Consider the following 22,509-nt stretch of genomic DNA (forward strand, 5'->3'; position numbering starts at 1 on the left):
AAAAGAAAGTTTCTGCAAGGAATTTACCACATGAAAGGGGGTGTTCAAACCTTTGCCTAGCAGGCATCTTTGATCCTCAGCCCATGAGGGCAAGTTATGACACCAGGGTCTTGACCTGACTGCAGTTCGGTGTCGTAACCAACTTCAGTGGACAAATGCTCACCTTCGATGTCCACTGGCACACTGGAGAGGTGGGCTCTTCGTGGGTGAATCCTGGTTTCAACTGTACCGGGAAACTGACAGACAGTGTGTATTGCATTGTGTGGGCGAGCAGTTTGCTGATGTCAACGTTGTGTATAGAATGCCCCATGGTGGCAGTGGGGATATGGTATGGGCAGGCATAAGCTACGTACAATTAACACAATTGCATTTTATCAATGGCAATTTTGCTATGCACAGAGATACTGCGACGAGATCCTGAGCCACCATCACCTCATGTTTCAGCATGTCGCAAGGATATGTACACAATTCCTGGGAGCTGAACATGTCCCAGTTCTTCCATGGCCTGCATACTCATCAGACATGTCACCCATTGAGCATGTTTGGGATGCTCTGGATCGATATGTAGACAGCGTGTTCCAGTTCCCGCCAATATCAAGCAACTTCACACAGCCATTGGAGAGGAGTCGGACAACATTCCACAGGCCACAATCAACAGCCTGATCAACTCTATGCAAAGGAGATGTATCGTGCTGCATGAGATCAATGGTGGTCACACCAGATACTGACTGACTTTCTGATCCACGCCCATACCTTTTTTTGAAGGTATCTGTGATCAACAGATGCAGATCTTGCTGTTTGGGTTTTTAGGCTGGGTGTATGTATTGCACTTTGTGACATCTGCTGATGTAAAAAGGGCTTTATAAATACATTTGATTGATTGATATATGTATTCCCAGTCATGTCAAATCTATAGATTAGGGCCTAATGAATATATTTCAATTGTCTGATTTCCTTATATGAATTTTAACTCAGTAAACTCTTTGACATTGTTGCATGTTGCGTTTATATTTTTGTTCAGTGTAGTTAGCTACCACCAACCCTGCACAAACCTGTGGTTAACTCTGCTGCTTCTGCACAGACTTTCTGGCTGTTCTGCCCTCTCCACCTCCCTGTTGCCTCAACCTGCTCCTTTTTGTTTTGGGGCACTCTTTCGTTAGAAGTTCCAAATACCCAAACTCTCTGACTGAGTGACAGGCGTTTTGCTGAGTGGCGATAATGACATCTATTGGTGCTTTAAAGACAACTGGGAACTAAAAAAAAAACGAGATCAAATCACGACGTCGGTGATCTTCAGGTCGGAAACACGACTTGGAATTCTGAGTTGGATGACCGTTCAAAATATTTTTCCCAGTCGGAGCTTGTATTTTCCGAGTTACCAGTTGTTTTGAACGTGGCATAACCGGTGCTGTAGGGGTGGGGGACGTGAGTGGTCCACTGCGTTGTGAACCAGGCACCGCGTCACTCCCGGGGCTTGCAGTGCCTACTGCCTAGCGCAGTATATTATATTGTATATTTTGGTGATTTATATTTTTCAGTAATTATTTTTGTTATACTGCATAGCGCAAGTGATGTGTGCTTATGGAAACTCATGACTGAAATGTAAAAAAAAAAAAAAACATTGGTCAGGTGAAGCAACAGCTGGTGTCATTCTGGAAGTGGAGGAGAGAAGCGTTCACAGCAATGTACTCCATCTGGAAGCCTCCTGCGACTACAGAGGCATCGGACAGGAACTTTAGTGTCATCACATTCCCTGTGGGAGAGAGAAACGGAAATCAATAAACAATTGATGATTAAAAAAGGGTTATCAATGCCAGAAATGTACTGTAGCTTTTTAAAAATCTATAATAATAAGTATTTAATATGGCAATAAAATAGGAATTGTTTGTGCATACCTGTGCTTATTACATCATTTGGTAAATAATCTCCACAGTATCTGGAAATAATACATATATTTACTTGATAGTAGAGCAACATGGTCAGACAAAACTCCACTAGAGGACAGTAGCCTACTGTATGTTATGACAGTATGTTGTGGGAAAAGACATGAGTCTTACGAGTCTTGTGAGTCTATGTGAGTATCAATACATTTAGTAAAATGAAACTTCCTGTCATCTTGGATAAGACTAACAACCCTGAATCAACTATTACAATGTGAACTCAACAAACTAAAACTAAATGCAAAGGCACATTCAATCAAAACCTGGATCCTCACCTTCCGGCGAAGCCAGAGATGTCGTCATAGCCGTCATAGATCTCTAGAAAGTCTGCTAGACAGCCTGTGTCCTCCTCCACGTCGAACTCCAGGAAGTGCAGACGTATCCTCTGTCCATAGCGCACGCGGATGTGCCAGTAGCAGATCTGCTCATCCTGGTACTCCTCTGGGTAACCAGGTGACTGGATGATCCTCTGCTGGTCTGTCAGAGTACCTCCACATTCCTTCACTGTGGACCAGGAGAGAGAAGGAGGAGACAGGATGAGGAAATATACTGAAGAGATAAAAGCTAGCTATATTTATTAGATGAGATAGATTAATACTTTAGCTGATTAAAGAAGACTTTGTAATGGGTAATGTCCATAGATAAAAGTAAAGTTAATCTTATGCACACTGGCTTTTGCTTTAGACTCCAGAGTAATGATATCATATAAGCAAAACATTTCAGCAAAAACTATCATTGTGTATTACATTTGCTGTCATCATACGTAAATGCATTATGATAAATTAAAATCTGGGAATTGTTTTGGCTTGTGTTGTTCTCTCTGATGTGACCACTGAATGAAGTTAGAAATAAAGTTTGAGGCCTCCCGAGTGGCGCAGCGGTCTAAGGCTTCACTACAGACCCAGGTTCGATCCTAGGCTGTGTCATATCCGGCTGTGACCGGAAGTCCCATAGGGCAACGCACAATTGGCCCAGCGTCATCCGGGTTAGGGGAGGGTTTGGCCGGGGGGGCTTTACTTGGCTGATCGCGCTCTAGCGACTGCTTGTGGCGGGCCGGGCGCCTGCAGGTTGAATTCGGTCGTCAGTTGAACAGTGTTTCCTCCGACACGTTGGTGCAGCTGGCTTCCGGGTTAAGCGGGCGGATGTTAAGGAGCGTAGTTTAGCGGGTCATGTTTCGGAGGACGCATGACTCGACCTTCGCCTCTCCCGAGCCTGTTGGGGAGTTGCAGCGATGAGACAAGATCGCAATTGGGGTGAAAAAGGGGGGTAAAATACAAAAAATACAACAAAAGAAAAGTTTGAAAAAAGACTCCTTTGTCTTTTGAATGAACACAATTCATTCCACATGTGCAGTTGGGTGAAAATGAAATCAAAAAGCTCCCCTAGATCTCTAGGATTTGTAGAAGGAAAATTCATGTAATTAAGAGTTGTTTTTATGCAATTCAACCATCATTTGTGAAATGTGAACCATACATCCTCAAAGTCACAGGCAATTAGGGGGAAAATTAGTGCCGGTTTCCCAAATGGCACCCTATTCCCTTTGTAGTGCACTACTTTTTGACCAGGGCCACAGGCAGTATCACTCAAGGTAGCTATCTCATCCAATGAGGCAACCTCCTCCATGTTGAGTACAGTCGTCACGTGGTGCCAACTCCCAACTCCCCTGCACTGTGTCTGCACTGTGTGGTCATATATCATTCTCCACCATGAAAACAGGCCTCAATACAGCAGTTTTGAGTTGACAAAAAATATATAATTCTTCTTATTCATTCAAGTGGTATACACAGTAGCAATTTAGTTTCTCCTCAGTTGCTTTAGGACTCTAAAAACTAATTAAATGTAACATATTTGGACCAAAATTCATATTCTATCTTAATCTATCAGGCAGATGGAGCTGACAATTTATGGTTGTGACCATGGTGATTCCAATATTGTTTGTAGAGACCTTTCCAGATCATTAGTGGTCTTGTTGCACTACAGTGGGGAAAAAAGTATTTAGTCAGCCACCAATTGTGCAAGTTCTCCCACTTAAAAAGATGAGAGAGGCCTGTAATTTTCATCATAGGTACACGTCAACTATGACAGACAAAATGAGAAAAGAAATTCCAGAAAATCACATTGTAGGATTTTTAATGAATTTATTTGCAAATTATGGTGGAAAATAAGTATTTGGTCACCTACAAACAAGCAAGATTTCTGGCTCTCACAGACCTGTAACTTCTTCTTTAAGAGGCTCCTCTGTCCTCCACTCGTTACCTGTATTAATGGCACCTGTTTGAACTTGTTATCAGTATAAAAGACACTCCAGGACCTTGAAATGCTTCTTACGAAGCCACTCCTTCGTTGCCCGGGCGGTGTGTTTGGGATCATTGTCATGCTGAAAGACCCAGCCACGTTTCATCTTCAATGCCCTTGCTGATGGAAGAAGGTTTTCACTCAAAATCTCACGATACATGGCCCCATTCATTCTTTCCTTTACACGGATCAGTCGTCCTGGTCCCTTTGCAGAAAAACAGCCCCAAAGCATGATGTTTCCACCCCCATGCTTCACAGTAGGTATGGTGTTCTTTGGATGCAACTCAGCATTCTTTGTCCTCCAAACACGACAAGTTGAGTTTTAACCAAAAAGTTATATTTTGGTTTCATCTGACCATATGACATTCTCCCAATCCTCTTCTGGATCATCCAAATGCACTCTAGCAAACTTCAGACGGGCCTGGACATGTACTGGCTTAAGCAGGGGGACACATCTGGCACTGCAGGATTTGAGTCCCTGGCGGCATAGTGTGTTACTGATGGTAGGCTTTGTTACTTTGGTCCCAGCTCTCTGCAGGTCATTCACTAGGTCTCCCAGTGTGGTTCTGGGATTTTTGCTCACCGTTCTTGTGATCATTTTGACCCCACGGGGTGAGATCTTGCGTGGTGGCTGACTAAATACTTTTTCCCCCCACTGTACATGTAATGAGGACATGAATAAGAGGTCCTTATGGTATAGCTGACCCTGCTCATTCCTGATTCATTTTAGACAAATCTGACAGTGTTGACCAAATCTCTGGACACATCCTTTTGAGAGAAATATTGACTTTAAAGTCACATAGGGCTATTGCAAGAAACTACATAAGATACGTTTTCAGTTAATAATCATTATTGCCAGTTTTTAGAATTTTAAACACTTTTCTGTAGAGTTTGAAATTGGAATCCTTTGCTCCGGACAAGGGCAATTCCAGGCATTGAGCCAACATTGAAATGAAAAATATTTAAAGTATTTAAAAATGTAAATGATAAAGCTCAAATAATGCAACAATTTGTATTTTTAGTTTCCCTGCTGGACAAGGATTGTCCCGACAGCCATTGGGTAGTTTAAAGACTGGATTCTTACCACATTACTTAAAGTATTACATTTTCATATCATACAGAGACAAGTAACAGCCATTGGATATTAAGTGACTGTGTTCCTTGTTGGCTTTACACCTCAAAGTGTTGCTTTGCCGCTCCAATCTATAAATGTATTAGATTTACATATCAGCTAGAGATGTTCGGGCCATTAGGGTTTCAGTTTGTCCCTAATAGGCTTTACACCTTGAAGTGTTTCTTTGCCTCACCCACAGACTTGTATAATTATCCACATCGGCCTCACCATTCCATAAGGCTGACACACCGTTAAACAGTCCAGCCCCAGCTAGTAAATAACGTTCTGAGATCCAAATGTTTCTTAGAGCTTGGTGAGAGCATGGCTGTCCTATGGCTATTTTACATACAACCTTCCCACAACTTTCTGGGAATGGTGCAGGATAGTTAAAACATGGTTACCTTTTATTAACATTTTGGCAATGTTCTAGGAACGTTCTCCAACTGGTTTGACATTGGGAATGTTCTCAAATAGTTCAAAGAATGTTAAGAAACAATGTTCTTCTGTGGTAATTTCAGTACTTCAGCATAACGTTTCCTACAGGTTTCATCATGGTTCCATTTAAAGTCATGTTCTCAAATTGTTCCGAGAACTTTAAGAAAACTTTCCAGAAAAACCACCAGAAAACTTTATTAATGTTCAGAGAACGTTCTAAGAATTGTGTTTAAAAACATATACATTCCGTTCTCAGCATCAACAAAACTCTCTAGCCTCCATCTTGTTAAGTCTGTTCAGGTGTGTTGGCCGCACCCACTTATTGGCCACACCTGATATTAATGAGTGCTTGTTTCCTTTGAAATGGGGTCTGTTTGAATAGACTAAAATGAACAGCTTTGTATGTGTAAAAAACATGGCATGCTAGCCCCATCCTGGTGGCGCAGTGGACTAATTCCATCAGTGGCGGTCAGTGCCGTTTAAGCTGAGGGAGGACGATTTCTTTTCATGAGTGTTACGGATACAGGTATCCTGTATGTGTTTGTGTTTTTCCTCTCCTTCTGCCCTAATCACAGGTGTCCTTTGTGTTCCTGATTGGTGGTCGTTGGGGTGTCCCACCTGTCCGACATCCGTTTGTCTGCTGATTGCTGAGGTGGACCAATCAGTGGATATTCCTCTGCATTGCACCACCTGTTTCTGGTTTTTCACTCACATCACACATCCTATTGTTTTAAAAGCCAGTCAGTTGTGTTTGCTGACAGAGACTCTTTTCGTTTGTGAGTATGGATACTGTGGTGTACTGTTCTTAGTGTACTCACTAATTTGCTGGTTACTCTATATGGTAACTATGTTGTGTGTTCCTGGGAAAAGGGGGATTTAGCAAGTTGCCCTTGGGCATACATTACCCGTAGAAAGAACATTGTCTAAAAACACTAGTTAGACCTGAGCGGACCACCCACTGTATTTTTGTATGGTTAGCAGTAGCTTAGCGGTTCTTGAGGCAGGCAAGATCAGTTTAGTTTTTTTTTTACACTATTGTTTCATTTCTTGGATCCTGCTCAGCCCTTTTTCCCCAAACCTTTACCGTGTGTTCATAATAAACATTTTGTGTTTGACGGTAGCTTATGGTTGTCGGTGTATTTTTGTTCTGTTTCCGTGTCACGATTCTAATTTACATTTTACATACATTTAAGTAATTTAGCAGACGCTCTTATCCAGAGCGACTTACAGTTAGCGAGTGCATACATTATTTTTATATTTTTCATACTGGCCCCCCATGGGAATCGAACCCACAACCCTGGCGTTGCAAACGCCATGTTCTACCAACTGAGCTACATCCCTGCCGGCCATTCCCTCCCCTACCCTGGACAACGCTGGGCCAATTGTGCGCCGCCCCATGGGTCTCCCGGTCGCAGCCGGCTACGACAGTGGCACAGCTAGCACTGCATCTGCAGTGCCTTAGACCACTGCGCCACTCGGGAGACTGGACGAGTTATGTTACAGGTCTCTTTTCCATCCACCCTAGACTTTTAAAGCCACGGGGTTTGTAACAATGAGCATGACCTTATTTCTATTATAGCATATTGGATGACTCTCATTCATATTCCATTCACCCAGTTCAATGTAACAGTGATAGGTTTAGGCTACTACATGATACTCAAATTTTCCCTATACCCATAATGAGGTTGCTACAACCTAGCCTATGAATGAAAGTTTCCAACGTGGGTGCACACAGCGACATTCAATACCGCCTTGCACACTCTTGCCTGCATCTAGCTGATATAGGGTGTAATCATTAGTCCAACAGTTGCAAACAAGAGTTTCTATTGGATAATGCATGGTTATCCCTGTTTGCTTCCGTTTAAGAAATGTTTTTCACAGAATCGGCGGAATGAATACAGCCCTAATCACGCGTAAATACAGTTTACTTTCATAGCAGCCACGTTGTATTCCTTCTCGCATCTATGCACTCTCCTCCTCTCACCTCTTCCCTTTGCTTGTGGACTTCAATGCACAACACAGCTGTATGTGACCAGGCGAAAACACTTTTCCAAGCCAAACCACTACACACAGCCTACATTGTTGTCACCATATTAGCTAAAGTAACGTCATAGTCAGCATAGCTAATAGAACTAATGCGTTAATACACCTCCTACAATCATGCAGTAACATTAGTGTGCAGTCAGTAAGCAGTTACACTGGCTGGCCTCGGTGGCAATAAATTAGTAATACCAAAAGCTTACCTTGACTTGGAAGAGTTCAAGTGTTGTGTTGGAAAGTCATAGCCAGCTAGCTAACATAGCATCCCTCTGTTTGAGCAGGGTGTTTCAGTAGGCTAAACTAGCTAGCTGCATTTGCTAGCTAAGTAAGTGAAACTGAAAGTGAAATATTCCTCTTTTGTTGCCTTACAACCTGGAATTAAAATGGATTTTTTGGGGGTTTGTATCATTTGAGTTGCACAACATGCCTACCACTTTGAAGATGCAAAATATGTTTTGTGAAACAAACAAGAAATAAGACAAAAAAACAAAATGTGTGCGTGCACAACTATTCACACCCCCAAACAGCCATTAGAAACCAATGGCTGTTTGACTCAACCACACCACTCATATGGTGGACACTCATGGTCGATTAAACCATTAAACAAACACACAGAGGATTCCCTAAACCACCTATTTGTCATGTTTTTACTACTCACAGTTGGGGTTGTAGCAGTAGACGTCCCATCTCTCACTCTTGTTCAACCTGTACCCGTAGTTGATGACGCCAACCTTGCCGAAACCACAGTTGGCACCGGCTTTGACGATGGGGTAGCCCACACGTCCTTTGTCATACCATCCAGCCGCACACACATGTAAACCTAAGACAGTGGGGCAAAGAGTTAGCCTGGTAAACAATCGGAAAGTTTCACATTGCTTCCAGGCTAAGAAAAGAGTGTCACATTGGTAAAACCATAAGAGAGCTTGGTTTCTAGAGCTAGCACCCATCTTAGTACCACAGATAAAACACTCTTACAGAAGATCCATGGGAATATGGGATTATCACCAGCCATTCGGCTTGGTCATATCCTTAAAACAAAACCAAGTCTTTGGAAATGCTATGATCCCTGTCAAAAATTTGACTTCCAGTGACATTGCATCTGCAATTACAGATGGGAATGCAGATGGGGATGGTTGGTGGGTGGTGGGGGTAAAGCATAATGAACTCCAATATATCTAAAAAGCCTCCAGTCACAATCAGTGGACCACAGTCAGTCAGGAAAGGCAGGAGAGATAAAAACTCAGGCCTCCTAGGTTGATTGTCTGTGGTTAGAGCTGAGCTGCCCTATGGCCAGACGAGTGGTGGTTTCCCAGTATCAGATCCTGAGACCCAGGGCCTAGTCGGGCTTCAATCTGTCTGCCATCCATGGGAATTAGCATCGTTACCCAGCTAGGCAGGTGTTATCGTTCTTACAATACTTGAGAGGCCTCTGATTACAGCCGGCCCAATTCCCTACCCACCCCTTGGTCCTAACCCTTTGATGTTTGTAGAGCTGTAAAGTGCAGGGAATATGGTGGAAGCGCCATGCCCTTATACTGCTTATTTACCCTTCAGATCTGCAAACATCAAAGGGTTAGGCCCAAGGGGAAGTGATAGCGAGCAAATTGGGACCGGCTGCAGTCCCACAGAGCAACAGGCTGTAGGAGCTGTAGTTGCAAGACGTCTTTGATTGATTTAATTGATTTCATGGAAAAAGGCAAGATAAACACATCTCTTCCTGCCAATGCTTGACCAGTGAGACTAGTGACCACATGGTTGGCTAATATAAACTGGTTATATGTGCTGTTAGGCAAACTGTGAGGCGTTGTTAATCAACAGTGGTAATGGCATTTTGTAAACTCAGGGCTCACTCATGAACTGCCAGTGCTTATGCTGAAAGTCATTGACAGAATCCTATTGGCAACATATTGCTGCTTGTGAGTTATGGTCCTCCAGTCTTTTCCGGGGGGTTATTACATTGCAAACCTATCTGACGAGCAGCCTCCAGTTGATCGTAAGTGGCAAGTTTCCCTCCTTCGTATTTGCACACAGCCTTGGCTTCCTTATAAGTCAGCTGGTATCTCCCATTACGCGATTCCCTGTGGTAGACTCCAGCGGCTTGCTCTGTCCAGGAAAAAAAAAAAAACGTACAATTTGATTTATTGCACATCGCAGGTGCAGCGAAATGCTTATGTTTCTAGCTCCAAGAGTGCAGTAATACCTAACAATACTCACAAAAAAATATACACTGCTCAAAAAAATTAAGGGAACACTAAAATAACACATCCTCGATCTGAATGAATGAAATAATCTTATTAAATACTTTTTTCTTTACATAATTGAATGTGCTGACAACAAAATCACACAAAAATTATCAATGGAAATCAAATTTATCAACCCATGGAGGTCTGGATTTGGAGTCACCCTCAAAATTAAAGTGGAAAACCACACTACAGGCTGATCCAACTTTGATGTAATGTCCTTAAAACAAGTCAAAATGAGGCTCAGTAGTGTGTGTGGCCTCCACGTGCCTGTGTGACCTCCCTACAATGCCTGGGCATGCTCCTGATGAGGTGGCGGATGGACTCCTGAGGGATCTCCTCCCAGACCTGGACTAAAGCATCCGCCAACTCCTGGACAGTCTGTGGTGCAACGTGGCGTTGGTGGATGGAGCGAGACATGATGTCCCAGATGTGCTCAATTGGATTCAGGTCTGGGGAACGGGCGGGCCAGTCCATAGCATCAATGCCTTCCTCTTGCAGGAACTGCTGACACACTCCAGCCACATGAGGTCTAGCATTGTCTTGCATTAGGAGGAACCCAGGGCCAACCGCACCAGCATATGGTCTCACAAGGGGTCTGAGGATCTCATCTCGGTACCTAATGGCAGTCAGGCTACATCTGGCGAGCACATGGAGGGCTGTGCGGCCCCCCAAAGAAATGCTACCCCACACCATGACTGACCCACCGCCAAACCGGTCATGCCCTTATTGGGGGTGTCTTGCTAATTGCCTATAATTTCCACCTGTTGTTTATTCCATTTGCACAACAGCATGTGAAATTTATTGTCAATCAGTGTTGCTTGGACAGTTTGATTTCACAGAAGTGTGATTGACTTGGAGTTACATTGTGTTGTTTAAGTGTTCCCTTTTTTTTTGAGCAGTGTATAAAAAATAAAGGAATTAAGAAATATCAGAACGAGCAACATCAGAGTCCGGAATATAAATATACTGTATAGACAGTATATGAATAGAAAAGGTGTGTATAGCAGTAGTTATTTAGGATGAGCCTTGACTAGACCTCTGGCAGTCTCTGTGGGGGTGCCACAGGGTTAAATTCTCGGGCCAACTCTATTCTCTGTGTATATCAATGATGTAAATGTAATGTCGCTCTTGCTGCTGGTGACGCTCGGATCCACCTCTATGCGGACGACACCATTTTGTATACATCTGGCCCTTCATTGGACACTGTATAACAAACCTCCAAACGAGCTTCAACGCCATACAACACTCCTTCCGTAGCCTCCAACTGCTCTTAAACACTAGTAAAACTAAATGCATGCTCTTCAACCGAACGCTGCTTGCATCCGCTCACCCAACTAGAATCACTACTCTCGGCGGGTCTGACCTAGAGTATGTGGACAACTACAAATACCTAGGTGTCTGGTTAGACTGTAAACTCTCCTTCCAGACTCACATTAAGCATCTCCAAATCAAAAGTTAGATCTAGAATCAGTTTCCTATTTCGCAACAAAGGCTCCTTCACTCATGCTGCCAAACATGCCCTCGTAAAAAACTGACTATCCTACCGATCCTTGACTTCGGCGATGTCATTTACAAAATAGCCTCCAACACTCTACTCAGCTAATTGGATGTAGTCTATCACAGTGCCATCCGTTTTGTCACCAAAGCCCCATATACTACCCACCACTGTGACCTGTACGCTCTTGTTGGCTGGCCCTCACTACATATTCGTCACCAAACCCACTGGCTCCAGGTCATCTATAAATCACTGCTAGGCAAATCCCCATCTTATCTTAGCTCACTGGTCACCATAGCAACACCCACCCATAGTCTGCGCTCCAGCAGGTATATCTCACTGGTCATCCCCAAAGCAAACACCTCCTTTAGCCGCCATTCCTTCCAGTTCTCTGCTGCCAATGACTGGAACGAACTGCAAAAATCTCTGAAGCTGGAGACTCTTATCTCCCTCACTAACTTTAAGCGTCAGTTGTCAGAGCAGCTTACCGATCACTGCACCTGTACACAGCCATTCTGAAATTAGCCCACCCAACTACCTCATCCCCATATTGTCATTTATTTTGCTAATTTGCACCCCAGTATCTCTATTTGCACATCATTTTTTGCACATCTATCATTCCAGTGTTAATACGAAATTGTAACTATTTTGCACTATGGCCTATTTATTGCCTTACCTCCATAACTTACTACATTCGCACACACTGTATATATATTTTATGTTGTATTTTTGACTTTGTTTTGTTTACCCCATATGTAACTCTGTGTTGTTGTTTTTAATCGCACTGCTTTGCTTTATCTTAGCCAGTTGTAAATGAGAACTTGTTCTCAACTGGCTTACCTGGTTAAATAAAGGTGAAATAAAAATTAAAAAACTAGAATACAGTATATACATATGAAGTGGGTAAAACAGCATGTAAACATCATTAAAGTGACCAATGTTCATTGTACATAGGGCAGTAGTCTCTGAGGTGCAGGGTAGAGTACCAGGTGGTAGCCAGCTAGTAACAGTGACTAGGTTCAGGGCAGGGTACTGGGCAGAGTACAGTCTCTCGGTCCCAGCTTTGATCAATCAATCAATCAATCAATTTTATTTTATATAGCCCTTCTTACATCAGCTAATATCTCGAAGTGCTGTACAGAAACCCAGCCTAAAACCCCAAACAGCTAGTAATGCAGGTGTAGAAGCACGGTGGCTAGGAAAAACTCCCTAGAAAGGCAAAACCTAGGAAGAAACCTAGAGAGGAACCAGGCTATGAGGGTGGCCAGTCCTCTTCTGGCTGTGCCGGGTGGAGGTTATAACAGAACCATGCCAAGATGTTCAAAAATGTTCATAAGTGACAAGCATGGTCAAATAATAATCAGGAATAAATCTCAGTTGGCTTTTCATAGGCGATCATTAGAGTTTAAAACAGCAGGTCTGGGACAGGTAGGGGGTTCCATAACCGCAGGCAGAACAGTTTAAACTGGAATAGCAGCAAGGCCAGGCGGACTGGGGACAGCAAGGAGTCACCACGGCCGGTAGTCCCGGCAGATGGTCCTAGGGCTCAGGTCTCTCAGTTGGCTTTTCATAGCGATCATTTAGAGTTGAAAACAGCAGGTCTGGGACAGGTAGGGGTTTCGTAGCCGCAGGCAGAACAGTTGAAACTGGAATAGCAGCAAGGCCAGGCGGACTGGGGACAGCAAGGTGTCATCATGCCCGGTAGTCCTGACGTATGGTCCTAGGGCTCAGGTTCTCAGAGAGAAAGAGAGAACGAGAGAATTAGAGAGAGCATACTTAAATTCACACAGGACACTGGATAAGACAGGAGAAGTACTCCAGGTATAACCAACTAACCCCAGCCCCCCGACACATAAACTACTGCAGCATAAATACTGGAGGCTGAGACAGGAGCGGTCCGGAGACACTGTGGCCCCATCCGAAGAAACCCCCGGACAGGGCCAAACAGGAAGGATATAACCCCACCCACTCCGCCCAAAGCACAGCCCCGCACCACTAGAGGGATATCCCCAACCACCAACTTACAATCCTGAGACAAGGCCGAGTATAGCCCACAGAGGTCTCCACCACAGCACAAACCAAGGGCGCCAGCGAACAGGAAGATCACGTCAGTAACTCAACCCACACTCAAGTGGCGCACCCCTCCCAGGGACGGCATGAAAGAGCACCAGCAAGCCAGTGACTCAGCCCCTGCAACAGGGTTAGAGGCAGAGAACCCCAGTGGAGAGGGGAACCGGCCCGGCAGAGACAGCAAGGGCTGTTCGTTGCTCCAGCCTTTCCGTTCACCTTCACACTCCTGGGCCAGACTACACTCAATCATATGACCTACTGAAGAGATAAGTCTTCAGTAAAGACTTAAAGGTTGAGACCGAGTCTGCGTCTCTCACATGGGTAGGCAGACTGTTCCATAAAAATGGAGATCTATAGGAGAAAGCCCTGCCTCCCGCTGTTTGCTTAGAAATTCTAGGGACAATTAGGAGGCCTGCGTCTTGTGACCGTAGCGTACGTATTGGTATGTACGGCAGGACCAACTCGGAAAGATAGGTAGGAGCAAGCCCATGTAACGCTTTATAGGTTAACAGTAAAACCTTGAAATCAGCCCTTGCCTTAACAGGGAAGCCAGTGTAGGGAAGCTAGCACTGGAGTAATATGATCAAATTTCTTGGTTCTAGTCAGGATTCTAGCACGTATTTAGCACTAACTGAAGTTTATTTAGTGCTTTATCCGGGTAGCCGGAAAATAGAGCATTGCAGTAGTCTAATCTAGAAGTAACAAATGCATGGATTAATTTTTCTGCATCATTTTTGGACAGAAAATTTCTGATTTTTGCAATGTTACGTAGATGGAAAAAAGCTGTCCTTGAAACAGTCTTGATATGTTCGTCAAAAGAGAGATCAGGGTCAAGAGTAACGCCTAGGTCCTTCACAGTTTTATTTGAGACGACTTTACAACCATCAAGATGAATTGTCAGATTTAACAGAAGATCTCTTTGTTTCTTGGGACCTAGTACAAGCATCTCTGTTTTGTCCGAGTTTAAAAGTAAAAAGTTTTCAGCCATCCACTTCCTTATGTCTGAAACACAGGCTTCTAGCGAGGGCAATTTTGGGGCTTCACCATGCTTCATTGAAATGTACAGCTGTGTGTCATCCGCATAGCAGTGAAAGTTAACATTATGTTTTCGAATAACATCCCCAAGAGGTAAAAATATAGTGAAAACAATAGTGGTCCTAAAACGGAACCTTGAGGAACACCGAAATGTACAGTTGATTTGTCGGAGGACAGACCATTCACAGAGACAAACTGATATCTTTCCGACAGGTAGGATCTAAACCAGGCCAGAACTTGTCCGTGTAGACCAATTTGGGTTTCCAGTCTCTCCAAAAGAATGTGGTGATCGATGGTGTCAAAGGCAGCACTAAGGTCTAGTAGCACGAGGACAGATGCAGAGCCTCGGTCTGACGCCATTAAAGGTCATTTACCACCTTCACAAGTGCAGTCTCAGTGCTATGATGGGGTCTAAAACCAGACTGAAGCATTTCTTATACATTGTTTGTCTTCAGAAAGGCAGTGAGTTGCTGCGCAACAGCTTTTTCTAAAATTTTGAGAGGAATGGAAGATTCGATATAGGCCGATAGTTTTTATATTTTCCGGGTCAAGGTTTGGCTTTTTCAAGAGAGGCTTTATCACTGCCACTTTTAGTGAGTTTGGTACACATCCGGTGGATGAGAGCTGTTTATTATGTTCAACATAGGAGGGCCAAGCACAGGAAGCAGCTCCTTCAGCAGTTTAGTAGGAATAGGATCCAGTATGCAGCTTGAAGGTTTAGAGGCCATGATTATTTTCATCATTGTGTCAAGAGATATAGTACTAAAACACTTAAGTGTCTCTCCCGATCCCAGGCCCTCGCAGAGTCTGTGCAGATCCAGGACAGCTAAGCCCTGGAGGAATACGCAGATTCAAAGAGGAGTCCGTAATTTGCTTTCTAATGGTCATGATCTTTTCCTCAAAGAAGTTCATGAATTTATCACTGCTGAAGTGAAAACCATCCTCTCTTGGGGAATGCTGCTTTTTAGTTAGCTTTGCAACAGTATCAAAAAGAAATTTTGGATTGTTCTTATTTTCCTCGATTAATTTGGAAAAGTAGGATGATCGAGCAGCAGTGAGGGCTCTTCGGTACTGCACGGTACTGTCTTTCCAAGCTAGTCGGAAGACTTCCAGTTTGGTGTGGCGCCATTTCCGTTCCAATTTCCTGGAAGCTTGCTTCAAAGCTCGGGTATTTTCTGTATACCAGGGAGCTGGTTTCTTATGACAAATGTTTTTCGTTTTTAGGGGTGCAACTGCATCTAGGGTATTGCAAGTTAAATTGAGTTCCTCAGTTAAGTGGTTAACTGATTTTTGTCCTCTGACGTCCTTGGGTAGGCAGAAGGAGTCTGGAAGGGCATCAATGAATTTTTGTGTTGTCTGAGAATTTATAGCCACGACTTTTGATGCTCCTTGGTTGGGGTCTGAGCAGATTATTTGTTGCGATTGCAAACGTAATAAAATGGTGGTCCGATAGTCCCGGATTTTGTGGAAAAACATTAAGATCTACAACATTTATTCCATGGGACAAAACTAGGTCCAGAGTATGACTGTGGCAGTGAGTAGGTCCAGAGACATGTTGGACAAAACCCACTGAGTCGATAATGGCTCCGAAAGACTTTTGGAGTGGGTCTGTGGACTTCTCCATGTGAATATTAAAATCACCAAAAATTAGAATATGATCTGCTATGACTACAAGGTCTGATAGGAATTCAGGAAACTCAGAGAGGAACGCTGTATATGGCCCAGGAGGCCTGTAAACAGTAGCTATAAAAAGTGATTGAGTAGGCTGCATAGATTTCATGACTAGAAGCTCGAAAGATGAAAACGTCATTTTTTTTGTAAATTGAAATTTGCTATCGTAAATGTTAGCAACACCTCCGCCTTTGCGGGATGCACGGGGAATATGGTCACTAGTGTAACCAGGAGGTGAGGCCTCATTTAACACAGCAAATTCATCAGGCTTAAGCCATGTTTCAGTCAGGCCAATCACATCAAGATTATGATCAGTGATTAGTTCATTGACTATGACTGCCTTTGAAGTGAGGGATCTAACATTAAGTAACCCTATTTTGAGATGTGAGGTATCACGATCTCTTTCAATAATGGCAGGAATGGAGGGAGGTCTTTATCCTAATAAGATTGCTAGGGTGAACACCACCATGTTTAGTTTGCCCAACCTAGGTCGAGGCACAGACACAGTCTCAATGGGTATGGCTGAGCTGACTACACTGACTATGCTATTGGCAGACTCCACTAAGCTGGCAGGTTGGCTAACAGCCTGCTGCCTGGCCTGCACCCTATTTCACTGTGGGGCTAGAGGAGTTAGAGCCCTATCTATGTTGGTAGATAAGGGAGAGCACCCCTCCAGTTAGGATGGAGTCCGTCACTCCTCAGCAGGTCAGGCTTGATCCTGTTTGTGGGTGAGTCCCAGAAAGAGGCCAATTATCCACAAATGTTATCTTTTGGGAGGGGCAGAAAACAGTTTTCAACCAGCGATTGAGTGCTGAGACTCTGCTGTAGAGCTCGTCACTTCCCCTAACTGGGAGGGGCCAGAGACAATTACTCGATGCCGACACATCTTTCTAGCTGATTTACACGCTGAAGCTATGTTGCACTTGGTGACCTCTGACTGTTTCATCCTAACATCGTTGGTGCCGACGTGGATAACAATATCTCTATACTCTCTACACTCGCCAGTTTTAGCTTTAGCCAGCACCATCTTTAGATTAGCCTTAACGTCGGTAGCCCTGCCCCTGGTAAACAGTGTATGATCGCTGGGTGATTCGTTTTAAGTCTAATACTGCGGGTAATGGAGTCGCCAATGACTAGGGTTTTCAATTTGTCAGAGCTAATGGTGGGAGCCTTCGAGTCTCAGACCCCGTAGCGGGAGGAGTAGAGACTAGAGAAGACTCAGACTCAGACTCCGACTCGCTACATAATGGGGAAAACCGGTTGAAGGTTTCTGTCGGCTGAATGAGCGACACCGGTTGAGCATTCCAACAGTATTTCCCTCCAGAAGCCATGAGAAAGTTGTCCGGCTCAGGGGACTGTGCGGGGGGATTTATACTAACATTACTGTCTTGTACTTACTGGTGGCACAGACGCTGTTTCTTCCTTTCCTACACTGATATTACCCTTGCCTAACGATTGCGTCTGAAGCTGGGCTTGTAGCACAGCTATTCTCGCCGTAAGGCGAGAATTCTCCTGTATATTATGAGTACAGCGACTGCAATTAGAAGACATCATGTTAATGTTACTACTTAGCTTCGGCTGTTGAAGATGTTGATGAACCATGTCCAGATAAAGCGTCCGGAGTGAAAAAAGTTGAATAAGGGAAAAAAGTTGCGATGGAAAAAAGGAAAATAACGTAAAGTTGGCAGCTAAAACGCACAGGAAAAAGACTCTTCTGACTCTTCTGTCTCGGGATAAACGTCCGGGGTGAAAAAGTTTAACGAAAAAAGATGAGTGAGGACAAAACTAAAAAGTTGGTAAATTTGTTGAACACAGAGATTGATTAAACGTTTATTAAAAGTAAAACGTGAATAGTTTGTTAGGTAGCCAAGTAGCAACAAACAGCAGAGCAGCACGGAGACAATGCGGAAGCGAGACGGAAGTCACGTGACACACTATAACAACTGACTGTCTGGGGAACTGAGCATTGAAGCTCGTTTGGAGGTTTGTTAACACAGTGTCCAATGAAGGGCCAGATGTATACAAAATGGTGTTGTCTGCGTAGAGGTGGATCTGAGAGTCTTTGATGCACCTGTACTGTCTCCGCCTTGTAGATGGTCGCGGGGTGAACAGGCCATGGCTCGGGTGGCTGAGGTCTTGATGATCTTCTTGGCCTTCCTGTGACACCGGGTGCTGTAGATGTCCTGGAGGGCAGGCAGTGTGCCCCTGTTGATGCATTGGGCTGACCAAACCACCCTCTGGAGAGCCCTGCGGTTGTGGATGGTGCAATTGCCATACCAGGCTATGATACAGCTCGACAGGATGCTCTCAATGGTGCACCTGTAGAAGTTTGTGAGGGTCTTAGGGGCCAAGCGGAATTTCTTCAGCCTCCTTGCGCCTTCTTCACCACACCGTCTGTGTGGATGGACCATTTCATGTTGTCAGTGATGTGCACGCCGAGGAACTTGAAGCTTTTCACCCTCTCCACTGCGGCCCCGTCAATGTGGATGAGAGCGTGCTCTCTGCTGTCTTCTGAAGTCCACAATCAGCTCCTTCGTTTTGTTGACGTTAAGGGAGAGGGTATTTTCCTGGCACCACTCCGCCAGAATCCTTACCTCCTCCCTGTAGGCTGTCTCGTCGTTGTTAATAATCAGGCCTACCACTGTTGTGTCGTCTGCAAACTTGATGATTGAGTTGGAGACGTGCGTGACTACGCAGTCATGGGTGAACAGGGAGTACAGCAGGGGGCTGGGCACGCATCCTTGTGGGGCCCCCCGTGTTGAGGGTCAGTGTAGCGAAGGTGTTATTTCCTACCTTCACCACCTGGGCAACTGGACCCAGTTGCACAGGGCAGGGTTCAGACCCAGGGACCAGAGCTCAGTGATGAGCTTGGAGGGCACTATGGTGTTGAAGACTGAGCTGTAGTCGATGAACAGCATCCTTACGTAGGTATTCCTCTTGTCCAGACACGATAGGGAAGTGTGCAGTGCAATGGTGATCTGTAGGGGCGGTATGCAAATTGTAGTGGGTCTAGGGTGTCGGGTAAGGTGTAGGGGATAACTAAAATAAGGTGTAGGCGACAACTAAAATGATACGTATCCAGGCAACAGGAAACAAGCGGAAAATATTATGTTTTACAAGATTGGAGGAATCCTTCTCAGGGAGCTAGAACAAGCAAAGTGGCATTCAGACTAAGAAGTCCATAGCGGAAGAAAATAAACACACGGTGTATAGGCCAAAATCTTTCAACTCTGTAACATGTTGTGGTTGGATAGAAAGCCTTATGACAGAAGCATAGTGTTTGTAATCTCCCTGTTGGCAGTGGCCATTCCCTATGGGGAGTCCTCCTTTGAGGCTGTTTTGATATCACGCATGCATGACCTTGTAGGACTTGGAGTGGACTCCAAATTAGCTACAAACCAATGTTTTCACCTACTAGTCAAACTGTCCCTCCAAGGTGCCTCGTGAGGTGGTGCCTCGTTCTCATTATAAGCCCAGAGTGTGGTGTATCTCACTATTAGCAGAACCAAATTATATAGGGGGTTTGGGTCACATGACATATTACTGTAAACATGCACACTCTAAAAATGTGGGGTTCAACAAGGGTTCTTCTAAGATCCTCAAAGTTCTTCGAAAAACCTTTGGGTTCTTGGCACTGAAAATTGCCCCCAAAAAGGTTATTCCAAGAACCCCATAGGAGGTGGGGTTCATCGAGGAACCTCCTTAGTTGGTGTGGGTTCTTGCAGGAACCTAACTGCCCAACTGAAACATTTGGATTTGAATTTGAAAGGACAGCAGGTGCAGGCACTTAACTGAAATATTTAAAGATCTCCTCAATAGAAGGTATGGTTTGTCCCTTGTATGATCGAAATTGATATCAAATTGAAATCAATCAACAAAGAGGTAAGAATATGTAGGCTATAAGAATATGTTGAAGGCTAGCTGTATTGGGTGCAGATGACTGAACTGCTCACTTTTGTGTCTGTAGGTATACAGACGAGGAGGAATACAAAGGTGTGTCAATTGGTATGTTATGCTGATCACATTTACCATCCTCTTCCCTTACCTCTTCAATGAATATCCCATAGGCCTCTACATTATGGACAAGGTATGTGTATGAAAACCATTATCAAAACAGTTTTTTTTCATTCACATTTACCACAAAACCCAAGGTATGAATTCTGTCATGTGCATGTTTTGTTAATCATCTGTTTAATTACAACTTTTGGGATTCACAGACTTCAACCTCCCTACACCTCTGATGAATATAACAGGAAACCTGTTCGATCACCATGCACTGCAAAATCATTCTGGCTATGGATACGGAGAACATCAACACACCAGAGGATATACCCATTGGACTTGGGGCTCTGCTGAGAGTTTACCTCATATTTTGATTTTTTTATTCTGCTTTGCCTCTAAAATCATAATAAACACTGACAACTAAAATATTGTGTTACTGTTATGCGTATTATTAATAATAATAGGGGAGGTGGGTAGTTAAAAAAAGTAACCCCAAAAGGCTCTTCAAAAGGTTATTTGAGGATCCTTCAAAAGGGGTTCTTCGAAGAACTTATAGGGGTTCCCCCACAGTTTCAATTTGAAGAACCCCTAAAAGATATTCCAGGAACCTTTTCATTTTAGAGTGCAGTTAAGTTTGTGTTCCAGATGTGTGTAGGTCTGGTGGGCAAGTCGAGCTCATTAACTCTATCAGAAGTAGCCTATACAACACATTCCATTAAAATGGGTTGGGGCACTATAACATTATTAGAAAATAAACACACTGGTCTATAAACTGAGTGTTTCAAGGGCACATGTTATAGCAGTCTCTGTTTTACACAAGAAATGTGAAGAGTCTTCAAACTGATATAGCACTCTGTCCTTGTTCTTTCATTGCTATGCCCTAAACTGAACACTGAAAGAATGTTCTGAAGTTTGCACAGCTTTCTTGTTCAAGTGTGTTTCTTGTCCCTCAGACAAAATTAAGTAGTGTATTTGCAAGTCAACCTCATGCAGTGTTCAGTCATAAATATATCAGTGTCCAACTGTACCCCTTAACTAAACACACATCACAGTGATATGTGCCATTTAATAATGTTACATAACTGCAAAGATGACATAGGCAAAGTGTTATCAGGGAAAATGCAAAATGTTTACAACATTATCAATAGCCTGTTGAAGATAAAGCGCTTTTAGAAAAGTGAACATTAAGTAATACTTTTTCTGACATATGGGAACGATAATTAGCCTAAATTAGGATTTTTTAAATTCAGTTTTGGAAACAAAGGGAAACCGGCGCCTCTTATAGGCCTTTGTACAAACGACCCAACTTTTTGAAAGATCCAATGTGGCATAGTTGTGCTAAACATTACAACTGAACATTCCACAACCATCTTGTAAAATACAAACACAGAAAACTTTCAGGAGAACGTCCTTACAGAACGCCAATGTTTCCAATCGCAGTTGTTGGCATGCATAAAAGTTACTTCCGAAATTAATCCTTGTTGAAAAGCAGCCTAATGATTTAGTGCTCCCAAAGTAACAAAGAAAGCGTGATTTACCCAGCCATATGGAGTTATGAAATATTCCATTTCTGAAGCCCCAGGCTTGCGCTTCCTTCAAGAAGAACCCAATGGCCCAGATGACAGCGAAGACGCGCATCCTCCTCGTGAACAGAGCTGTGCACTGCGCGTTGATGCCCTCTGCCCAGCTGCTACCGTTTGCGCTGTGCTCGCTGCTCATCTGACTACTGGCATTTTAAATTGATAGAGCAAATTTATGCTTGATCCAAAAATGTGGGCGGAGGCGCCGTATGGATGGTGTGACGCAATTGCGGAGCCTCTGGAGGCACGCAGAGGCCGAATTGAGCTCTGTACCGCATCGCCATGCGCCTCTCAAATTTTGTAACAATGTGGAGGGCTCCGTATAGCTTTTATGGGAATTTGCCGGTGTGCGACCAAGACCTGTGTTTGATGTATTCCTCACCATGAAGACATGATAGATTCTACAGATGTTCTGACATTTAAAGGCATCATTCCATATTTATCACAAACAAATAGTATTTCATAATCTCGGTTACCCTGAAGTAAAATTCTGGAGAAAATTGTCTGTCCATGAGAGATGAAGTATTTCAAAACATTGTTAAAAAACAACAAACTTGTTCTGGAATTATATTTTACCATGAGCAAAGAA

General features: G+C 43.8%; 1 protein-coding gene across 1 annotated transcript; it reads right to left on the bottom strand.

The window, feature by feature from the left end:
• Window positions 1-891: 891 nt before the first annotated feature.
• On the bottom strand, window positions 892-22,046 carry LOC121555110 (tumor necrosis factor-inducible gene 6 protein-like). The gene is made up of 6 exons (XM_041868915.2): window positions 21,879-22,046; window positions 9,790-9,927; window positions 8,483-8,644; window positions 2,216-2,444; window positions 1,896-1,936; window positions 892-1,753 (listed from the first exon to the last, which is right to left on the bottom strand). The coding sequence occupies exons 1-6, from the start codon at window positions 21,976-21,978 to the stop codon at window positions 1,626-1,628; spliced, it is 798 nt and encodes a 265-aa protein (XP_041724849.1). The 5' UTR covers window positions 21,979-22,046; the 3' UTR covers window positions 892-1,625.
• Between the last annotated feature and the right edge of the window lie 463 nt (window positions 22,047-22,509).

Source organism: Coregonus clupeaformis, chromosome 40 (assembly GCF_020615455.1).
Source record: "Coregonus clupeaformis isolate EN_2021a chromosome 40, ASM2061545v1, whole genome shotgun sequence".
Taxonomy (NCBI): domain Eukaryota; kingdom Metazoa; phylum Chordata; class Actinopteri; order Salmoniformes; family Salmonidae; genus Coregonus; species Coregonus clupeaformis.

What these genes read in the sequence shown, in the direction of transcription:
- LOC121555110 (XM_041868915.2), bottom strand. Translation starts at nt 21,978, where the DNA reads ATGCGCGTCTTCGCTGTCATCTGGGCCATTGGGTTCTTCTTGAAGGAA. An exon ending in CTACTGCTACAACCCCAACT is followed by an intron (nt 2,445 to 8,482) that starts GTGAGTAGTAAA and finishes CCTGGTCCACAG; the next exon opens with TGAAGGAATGTGGAGGTACT. An exon ending in AAATGATGTAATAAGCACAG is followed by an intron (nt 1,754 to 1,895) that starts GTATGCACAAAC and finishes TCTCTCCCACAG; the next exon opens with GGAATGTGATGACACTAAAG.